Below are 10917 nucleotides of genomic sequence, written 5' to 3'. Positions count from 1 at the left end.
TAAAAATAATTAAAAAATAAAAATAGAAAACAGGGATCTTTCCCTACAGAGACCCGATCCCCCAACGAAAATAGGCGAAGATAGGTTTTTTGGTTTTTAGTTTTTGAAATTTAAGCTTACAAACACTCCTATCTTTAAATTTCTTGCTTTCTCATCTACATTTTACTTATGTTTTCAAAAATCAAGTCAAATTTTAAAAATTAAGAAAAATATTTTTTAAAAACTTATTTTTGTATTTTAAAAATTTGGTTAAGAACTCAACTCTCATACTTAATAAGCAAACCTTGAAAAGAAAATGAGAAAATATGGGTTTAATTTTCAAAAATCAAAAATAAAAAATGAGATAGATATCAAACGAGATATGAAATTCCTGCTCTCTTTTTTTTCTTTTTCTCAAAAAAAAAAAAAAAAAAACTGAAATTCTAGATCATTTAATTTATAGATTAAAATCAAGTCAACATATCCTCTCTAATTACAACTTACAACTTCGTTTGGAGTACAGTTTCCCTTTTTTTCCCATGCGAAGTTGAATACTATACAAGCCTGGCTGTTCGTGGAAAAGTACAGCATGTGTGCTTACTGGCATCTACATGAATGAACTATGGCCTCCACCGAACGGTACCCTTGGCTTGAACACTGCAGAAGCCATCAGCCATGGACAATGGCTGAACCTAACGCTCTGAAAACGTCACCAGACAAAAAGAAAACAAAAGAAAGATGTATTAGGCACACGCTTGTTGATCAACTTGATCAAGGAGTACATGTCAATTACTACCGAAATATGCTCATGTTGTCACTAGTTCAAAATAGTTGTCACTAGTTCAAAATAGTGTACTGTAATATGTTAGGAACTTGGGATATGAGAATGGGGTTTGCTCTTATAACATTGATCACCCAAATTTTTGCACTGCCTCGAATCTTTCTTTCTAGTACTATTTTTTAGAGCAGTTGAGTAGATATAAATTAGGCCGTCTAAGTTGTTCCAAGGTACAAGTCAAGCAATGGATCCAATCCCATTCTATTGAATGGGAGACATCCAATCCCTTTAAACATGCAATTTCCAGTTCCTTTTGTAATTGTAAAATGTATACGTACAGGAATACTTAGAAGCAGCCCTTGTTGATTGACTAGAACAGGAAGGCTTCTTCTTGCAGCAACTGGAATCAATTTCAATAGCACTGATGCTTCTCTAGCCGACGATCTGGCAAAATTTAAACATCTATTTGTATTCTCCATGGTCTGCTCCTCCAAATTGGCTAAAGTATCTCTTTGGTCTTGAAAATTCTCCACTGTGCACTCAGACAACTTGGAAAGATAAAGCCAATCAGATTCGATCATGTGCCGCACCTCTAACTCCATGTTGCAACCTAACACACATGACTTGCAAAATGTATTACGATTAGCTGCCTCAAAAGTAGAATTGTCTTCAATTTCATCTCTTATTTTCCAAGTGATGAAGAACCTGTTCATATAGTTACATATTTGCCCTGGCTTAAGCAATCGACCGGATGAAGTTCTTACAGAGTTTGAACCATGTTTTGGTTCATGTCCAGGAGTGACTTTTGGTTCTGCTTTGAAGAGCTTGGTCTCTTGCATCTGCAGTGAAACAATGATCCTATAGGTTGATTCACTGATAATATTTAGCTTTTTTGCTTCATCTAGAACAGATTCAGGCGTTGCATCCAAGAAGTGTACATCAGAAGCTTTAGGAATGAAATGTTCTAAATATGATTTCCCATCATTAATGATTTGTTCTAACCCATCAGAAACACCGTTCCTCTCTTCTTCATAAGAGGGTGCATGGAAAACTTCTATTTCGGAAGGCAAAGGGCAATCCACTGAACAACAGACTACGCACCTGGTGCCCTTAGACCCAGGAGCTGGACAAACGTAGCAGCCAGCTGCTGTCAGTGAAGTCTGCATGTTTTTTTTAATACATATAATTAATAAGAATTCGAAGAATAGAAGAAATCAATGAATTACAAAAAAGAATTAAATAAATTACACCAAGAATCAACACAAAGAATAGCTTCACATAGACATCCATCTCTTGAATATTGATGAAAACTTGAGAAAAAGGTTGTTGGTGCATAGCAGGTCAACCCCATTACATTTAAACGTGCAAGAGATCTACACTGGTTGCTTCTGAACTTCATGTGCATGGTATTTAATAAGAATACTAAATGTAACCATAAAGTATAGAAGGGAGAAGAAACTGATTATTGGGCCTGCCTGCTTGTTGATGCCTATTGTTATTTCTTTGAATTTAAGGATCTACGAGTTATTGTAATGTTCCTCAACAAACAATACTGAAAGTTCGGATAGATGTACTCTTGCCATAAAGTACTCATTTTACCCGAATAGTTCATTTTATGACACAGAGCCAACAACAATTTGGTTTCTTAATAAAGGGATTGACTTGTATATTATTACCTTGCAAGGAACCGTTTGAATGTAGTCTAACACCAGTTTTGCAGTGTTACCTCTAACCGGCCTGTGCCTTTGAGAGATGAACTGAAAATTTTAGATGAACTCGCATCAATGTTAATTAGTAAATTGCTCCAAAAGATAACAGTTGTCGTTAAAAAATATTTAATAATGTTTTACCTGCAAAACTAAGGACACGAACTTTGACAGGCAAATATCTTGAGGTTTCAATTGATTGAGAATCTCCAAATCAATAATGGCATATCCCAACTACAAGAAAACCCAAATTCTCATCCATCAAAACTCAATAATATTACATTAAAAAAAAATGGAGGGCAAAGAGAGAGAACTGCTGAATAGATCCCTAAAAAATGAATGTGAAACTATCAGTTGATACACACAAACATAAAGAATCTACCCACCTCCGTTATGGTCAAAGTCCAATTTGCCAGGCTTAAACAGACTTGATCAACAAATAAGCGTGTTTTCCTACAGGCAGAAATAATGGCATGTAGCTCGGAGTTGAGAGTACCTGAAACTCAAAAAATGGTGAGATGAAATCATAAATCTCGTATATTGAGGAACCATCTATAGGAATCATAAATCTTAATAACTCTAATATTCAAGACTTTCAGCTTCAAATTTTTATGGGCCATGGTTTATGGGAAAAACAAGTGTGTTTATGGACTATTTATGCTGAACTGTTATTCAGGCGTTGTGTCAGAAAGAAAATGTCAGTTTTAAGATGGGTTGAAAAATGGAAAATCATCGTGATGTTTTTTTACCTCTAATTGGAGTTAGAATGACCTAAATCTTCTTCTTTATATAAATTTTTGGGGCCATTTATTTTTTGAGAAGGTAGATAACCGGAATCTTAGATGCTCGGAATTATATATATTAGGAATTATAGATATCCGACATCTTTAGATTACCATGTTTGTTTTATAGGAATGTTTTTGTAGATATTTGAGAATATTTTAAAAAATGTGTTTGTTTCGTACGATTTTTACTCGGAAATGTCTTAAATTTATATAAAGTTCCAAGAATACCCTTACGACTATTTATTACTTTATAATTAATTTGATATAATTTGAACTTATATAATATATTTGTTTTTTATCAATTTGAATTTATTTTAAAATTAACACCATTTATATTATTTTTATATGTTATTTTTCTCAACAAAATAATATATCATAATTTAATATTTTTATAAAATAAATAATAATTTAAATTTAAATATATTGCTAAAAAATAATAAGAATTATGATATAACTACAATTATATGATATACATGGTTGACAATATTTATTTTAATTATATAATGCAAATGAAGATTAATATATACATGTGAAATAAAATAAAAAGGAATGACAAAAAAGTAAAATGGGGATATCCTCAACTCGGGAATCCGGAAAATCCATGTTTCAAGAGGGCATCCAAAACTCTCCAGATGCCTTCCATTCGATGCCCGAGAATCTTCAAATGCCGAGACATCTCACAAACAAACACAGTAATCCAGATGCCCACTCCATGGGAATCTAGGATGCCCGCGAAACAAATGGCCCCCAAAGGGTTTTTTTATAAGAAATAAATTCATTGATGAAAGAAAATAATAATCCAAAAGACATATAAAAGAGCCCATACAATGAGATTACAAAATCATTTTCCAATTTGCAACTAAGTGTTGACGTTAAAAAAAGCATTAAAGGTGGATGATTCAAGGATTTCCTTTGGAGATTCAAACTATTGTTGAAGATCTGATCACTTTTTTCCTCCCAAATCCTAGAAAAAATCGCACATATGATGTTTGGCCAAATCAGTGCTTTGTGGTCTTTGAAAGGATGTTCCATAATAATCAACCTAATCCAATCCAAGGTGGCGAGAGGGGGCACAATATGCCATTTGAATGCGCTGAAAATCTCATCCCAAATGACCTTTGCAAAAGGACCATGGAAGAAACTATGGTTCAAGGTTTTAATGTTAATCTAGCTGAGGTAACACCATGAGGGAGAGATTTCCTCAGCTTCCATATCAATAACATAAAGATCTTTCAATAATGATGCTTTCTGGGTTTGAATGAACCCAAATGTCCGATGGTTCCATGCTCGAAGAACAACTTTTCCTTTTAATTTCTGAATGAAACTGTAGCCCGGCCAACCCATGAGTGGATTTTTTTTTTCCACCAATGTTCAATAAACGACAGAAGACTTTCATGATCTAACCACATATTCTCAAACTTGAAAGGGGTTGGCCCCATCTTTGTTTTCCAAAATTTAGTAGCAAGGGATGATGGTCAGAGGCTTTTCATGGAAGCATCTTTAAATTTATCGAGGATATTATCCGTGCAAAGAAATCTGTCAATTCTTGTGTGAGTAGGAGGAATGCGAAAGTCAGTCCAAGTGAACCTTCCATTGGAGAGAGGCATGTCAGTGAGTTCACAGTGATCAATAAAGGAGTTAAAACTGACCATATCAGTAGTGGGGCGACAACCAGTAGAATTTTTGTTTGGCTAGCAAATGATATTGAAATCTCCTCCCAAACCCCAAATATCATCAACGAGGCAGTAGAGATAAAAATGTCCATGAATAAAGCTCTGTTTATCATAGTCGTAGGACGTTCCATAGATGCCCGAAACCCAGAAGCTGTAGCCATCAGCGAAAGATAAAAGGACAGTAAAAGAGAATGCACCTTGAGTGATTGTGGATGCTGTGAAAGATGATGCATTCCACATGATGAGGATCCCTCCAAATGAACGGCTGGCATCTAATGATGTCCATTCAATGCCTCTAGAGCTCCAAAGAGATTTGATGAAGATGAGGTCGATAACCTTGCTCTTAGGCTCTTAAAGAATATCAATCGATGGGTTGTACTTTGAATCATATTTTTTTTTTATAACAGCTCTCTTCTTCCAAGAACCCAAGCCACGAACATTCCCAGATAAAATCATCATCAAAGAGTTGACCCATCTCTAAGCAACACTTTTGCTTTTTTGTCATAAGATATAGAGCATTTAAGAATCCACGCTTTCCTGATCCCTTTTCTCTGTTTTCCCGAGTATTTATTTTTTGTTTTCCTAGCAGGGATGGCCATAATACATAAACCACAATCTTGAAACCATGGAGACAGAGCAGCCAAGTGAGACATGGGGTTAAAAGCATCCGAGTCTGGCGGAGGAGGGATGAAATCGTACCAGGGAGCATCAATGGGCTCTGGAAGAGAAAGGTGCTGAGGAGATATAAGTGGACTGGAAAAAAAGTTTCGGAGTTAGCATCAGATGGTAATGGGATGATGGATGTGGCATTTTTGGTTCCTGGAATGAAAGATGAAGAGATTCGGTGTGGAAGGTAAAGGATTGGTAGATGAAGTGATAGGTTGCTTGTTTATGAAAACTTTCTTCTCAATCGACATGGACTGGTGTGGAAGGTAAAGAATTGGTAGATGAAGTGATAGATTGCTTGTTCTTGAAAACTTCTTCTCGATCGACATGGAATTGTATGGTGGTTGAGCCACGGTGATCAGCATTGTTGTATTTGGCGCCGGTGAGATGGTTGGGAAAAATGGTCATTGTTGCATGTCGATAAGGGGGAGAGAGGAGGAAGAGGAGGAGAGAGAGGGTAGAGCATTTTCATGAAATCTTTTTCTAAATCCTTTTACTCTCGCTTAGAAGAATATCTTATCTTCCTTCTAGTACTATGGATTAGTGAAATCCTTTTGTATTTGGATAGTAATATCAATAATGACAACAAGATGCATTTAGATCACCTCATAAATATTAACTTTTTAGCAACTCACCAGATGACAAATCTCCCAATGACATTCGAATTCTATTTCGAGCAAACAAGGAACTTCGATTTGTTGGGTCTTCAACCCAATCTTGATTAGCACCTTGACATATCTGCAAAGTGCAGACAGAATAACATTACATGTAGTCATTGCCAAATGAATGAAAGCACCCTCTTAATAGACACTTTTATGTGATTTAAACTTTGAACCTTGTACATGTCATCTTTAGAAAAATCCATTAGTGGTCTCACAAGAAGAACGCCATAATTCTTGGAAACTTCACTGTAAGAATATGTATGTGAGGAGAAAATCTGAGAAGTGAAAGGCATTCCCGCAAGTCCAAGCACACCACTACTGCGAGACAACCTCAGAATGAATAACTCAGCCTGCATTGTGTCTCAGCAATCACTACATTTCTAGCATCTGTAACAAGCTTCCAGCATTGTGACTAATTCAGTTTATAATAGCCCTAAAGAGTGAAGTTACAATACAAACTATAGCAAACATGGAAATATAAGATTTGGGAAATGGGACAACTTTGGACAACTAATAAGACCAGAGCTTAAACTGAAAATGCATGCTTGATATCAGAGAATTAAACCTGGTCATCTGCGTGATGTGCAACAAGTATCACTCCAATCTGATGTTGGACACAAACTTTCTGCAACATTTGGTATCTGACGTCAAAGAAAACGAATTAAAATCACAAATTAGTTAATCAATATGGCAGCAAGCAGGCATTAAAAAGTTAGCAAATATTAAAAGCAAAGCCATGAACAGTAATCTTCACAGCAGAAATTAAGCATATTTTGAAGAATGCAAACCACCTCATATCACGAGCTGCTTCTTGCAAGTGACCCTGCTTTGGTTTACCGTTTAGCCAATCGCAAGACGCAATCTCGCATCTGATACCTACAGAAGTAATATATAAGCTAAACATTTCTATCGGAAACTTCATTGAACTGATTTTATCATAACTAAGCAATCGTACAGATTATACACGCGCAGAGTCGTACCCAATTGAGTAATTCGATTGCTGACAACTTTTGCCTCGTCTCTGCTCTCAGCACGAAGACCGTGATCCACGACTATTGCCAGGAGTCCATCGATAAAAGTACTACTTCTACCGGTGGCAGTCAGGCCATCCATTTTCCAGACCGCCGTAAGAACACAAAGAGCCATGCTATCGGGGCCTCCACTGACTCCCAGAGCTGAAAAGAAGCAAAGAATAAACGTTAATGATGTCAGTTTGAAATTGGAAGATAGCATTATCATTTGCCACTTCAGTTCTCGGTTACTTTTGGAGAGAACCTAGTCCTATTTGGAATTTAAATAAAGAAAATTGCATGAGGGTCAGATAAATTCAACACGCCAGCTTGTATGTTGTGAAACAAAATTCTAGAAACAAGTTACAAACAACGCTTCTTCTGCAGCATAATTTCGAACTAGACATTATAACAGCAGAAAGAAACCTGACCTATACGGTGGTGGGGTTTGAGTCCAGCCATATCCATGCGCTTGGAAAAAGCTTCCCTGTACTTGCACAGGTCGATTGGTTCTTGCAAAGAAGAATACCTGCAGAAACAGCGAGGAAGAGGAAGAAGACGAAGAGGCGGTAGCATGAAGGGAAATTTGCATCTCGGTAATGGGAATTTGGGTTTGAAAGATAAGAGGAAGAATGAGTGGTTTGTTCCCGTTTGCGCCCTCGGGATGAGGCCCTGCGCCATGGCTAGCATCTACCCCAGTCTACTCTCAGTCGCATCGTCAGGAGCTGGAAGCTTGGAGCATGAGGAGATTGCAGTACTGAGTGAGACAAGAGAAGGAGAGAAAAAAAAAATGACAAATGTGAAGATGAAGAGAATAAAGAAATCAAAGATGTGAGAGATTAGCTGCCGCAGGAGTGAGGATTGAAAACCTTTCTTGTGCGGCTGGATTCAAAAATAGGAGACGGCGGAATAGATGATTTATTTTATAAGCCCCATTGGTAATTTTTGTTTTTGTTTTTTTAAATTAAGTTTATCTTCCATCTTCAAACTTCTTTGACTCAAATTTTTACGAATTAAAAATAATATTTTTCAAAAAGTTATTTTTATTTTTAGAATTTGACTAAAAATTCAATCATTATACTTAAAAAATATAAATTATGGTAAGAAATGTGAATGAGATTTAATTTTAAAAACAAATTAGTCACCAAATGAGGACTTAAGTTATTTATTTAATATAGATATATCTTTTTTCAAAAAAAATAATATTTCATTTAATCTCAAGAGCATATAGAAACATTTATATCGTTCATAACAAGCGAGATCACCCAATTTGGGAAACTATTACACCAAATACCCGAGAGTTATAACATCTAGCTCTCTTTGCAACTTCATGAGTTAACAAATTTAAATTTATCCTAACATATACAAAAGAAACAGAATTAATCGTTTTTTAATATAAGTATTATATTATATGGTTACATGATAATTTAAGCATATTCATGCATCATATTTAATATAAATGATATATTATATGATTGCATGCATTAATAACATACCGTGCATCATACTATATTGTAATTGTTATATTATGTAGTTGGATGATAGATGTGTGTTTATTTTTATTACTTTATAATATAAGAGTTATGTTCTATAATGAAAATGAGAATGCATACTATAGGTGTTAACAATTAGCATGCAGAAACAATTTGGATCATAAGCAATCTAATTTCATTAATTTTAGATATAAGGTATGCAAGGTAAAAAATAAAGAATTTAGGGTTTCATGAACACGACTTTTGTAGAATTCTTAGTTGCTCCAAATTCTCCAAGGAATATGAAGACGAACTCAATGTGGACTACCATAAGAGCCTTCCCTGCTATTCTCCAGTTTTGAAATGGATTGTTGGACCCAAATTGAGAAGAGATTTGAGAAAAATTTGAAGAATTGGAGAGAGTTTGGTGAAAAATTGAGAAAGAACAAATTTCTTCTAAATTCTGATTTTTTGCATGCAGTTTTAATCAAATTAAAAATCATCTATTTATAGATGAATTACATGCAAATGAATTTAATCACATAATGGCACCAATCAAAGCACTAACAAGATGGATTAGGTGTAATAGATAATGAAAAATGTGAGATTTTCTCACTATTTCAAATTTTCCCTTTTTAAATTGATTTTTGAAAATCAATTTAAAAAGGGAATTTGATTTAAAAAATGAATTTCATAAATCCAATTTTTAATTTTAATTAATTAAATTAATTTAATATCAAATATTAAATTAATAAAACACATATTCGGAACATGAATCCCTATTCATGTATGTAATATTTAAATCAAATTTAAATATTTACAACCCTCCAATTTGTTTAATTCGATAATTAAACGTTAATTATATCACATATAATTAATTATAATTCCCTAATCCGAATTTGAACGTTTCAAATTCTCTCAACATATTGTTCCAAGGTTTAGTTTGATATGAGCTAGCAAGGGGACTTAATGAATATATAGATCATGAGCTCAAACAATCCGAGATAAACCAACTAATCTCATTAATCCAATTAACCAACATTCGTTAACCACTGGGACACTCCACTAAAGCTCAATAGCTGCATTCTTCTCACAGTAGATATATCTTTGTCCACTTGATTTAATCATGATTAGTAAGTCGATCCTTCACAAATCGTTCGTAATTATAGTTGGGTCAAAATTACCATTTTACCTCTAAAATAACATCTTTCTCTTTAAGTCCCACTAATCCTCTAATGAACAATTGGTTTTTCATCCAACCACTAAATTGAGTCCCTCTCGGGCCTTAGAGAGGGGGGACCCCTTATTCAAGACCTGGAGTCAATACTTAAGATAACAATCTATCTACTAACTGTAGAATCGAGTATGAGTGAATTTCGTCTCGCAGGACTATGTCCCCAGCTATCTACCTGGTCTTACCCCTAAAATGGGACGTTATTGAGTTTGCGATATTGAGTCACTCTCACCCATGCAGATTAAAGGATAATCCCAAATAAACAGAAGTTCATAGTAGCTCAGGATTAAGATCGAGTTACCTAGATCATCGAATTAAAATAGTCAGTCTCATCAATAAATGGCATTGTAAAGTAAAAGTGACTATTTTGTGGTCTAGTCTTATGCAAACTCATTACAAAGGATGCTCCCACTCGCATGTCTCCACATGAACGATTTAGGATCATATCGTTTGTAACACTTTATAACTATTTTAACAATTACAAAGTGAGTCGCATCCATAGTATCCCCAAGATAAGGTATCCAGCCTTATCCTATACTATAGACCGTTTTGACTACTACTTGAACTTGATCCACTTTTATGTCTCCACATAAAGTTCAAGTATTCATTCTATAGCCAGGGGTTCTTAATTTATTGAATTTAGATTTAATAAGTGCAATTTACACATTCAATAACATTTTTACTGAATAAATAACATCTTTATTGCAAACAGAATATGTTTAAATGTTTACAAACCACAAGTTTCAGGACATACAACCCAACAAACTCCCACTTGGACTGAAATTTCAGTAGATTACATATACAATGTGATGGAACAAACATATTCGTAGTGGAAGAAAAACGGATCTAAAGTACTATAATTAGGTTAATCACAAAGGATAAGCAAGCAATTAAAAATAAATAGGAAGGGAAGAAGAAATACAAACTTTACAGTCCCAAAGATTCTCCTAAT

General features: G+C 34.7%; 1 protein-coding gene across 2 annotated transcripts; it reads right to left on the bottom strand.

Moving 5' to 3' along the window:
• Positions 1-410: 410 nt before the first annotated feature.
• On the bottom strand, positions 411-8165 carry LOC120071467. 2 transcript variants are annotated; one of them, XM_039023776.1, is made up of 12 exons: positions 8129-8165; positions 7691-8016; positions 7230-7424; positions 7041-7125; positions 6815-6890; positions 6423-6599; positions 6223-6325; positions 2850-2959; positions 2608-2697; positions 2434-2514; positions 1096-1917; positions 411-679 (listed from the first exon to the last, which is right to left on the bottom strand). In XM_039023776.1, the coding sequence occupies exons 2-12, from the start codon at positions 7947-7949 to the stop codon at positions 587-589; spliced, it is 2091 nt and encodes a 696-aa protein (XP_038879704.1). In that variant the 5' UTR covers positions 7950-8016; positions 8129-8165; the 3' UTR covers positions 411-586. The 2 variants fall into 2 exon arrangements, with proteins under 2 accessions (XP_038879704.1, XP_038879702.1); XM_039023774.1 differs by having other exon boundaries at positions 7691-8151.
• Between the last annotated feature and the right edge of the window lie 2752 nt (positions 8166-10917).

The sequence above is a fragment of the Benincasa hispida genome, chromosome 2 (assembly GCF_009727055.1).
Source record: "Benincasa hispida cultivar B227 chromosome 2, ASM972705v1, whole genome shotgun sequence".
In the NCBI taxonomy this organism is placed as follows: Eukaryota; Viridiplantae; Streptophyta; class Magnoliopsida; order Cucurbitales; family Cucurbitaceae; genus Benincasa; species Benincasa hispida.
The sequence above is the reverse complement of the archived record's forward strand: the minus strand, read 5'-3'. Positions and strand labels throughout refer to the sequence as shown.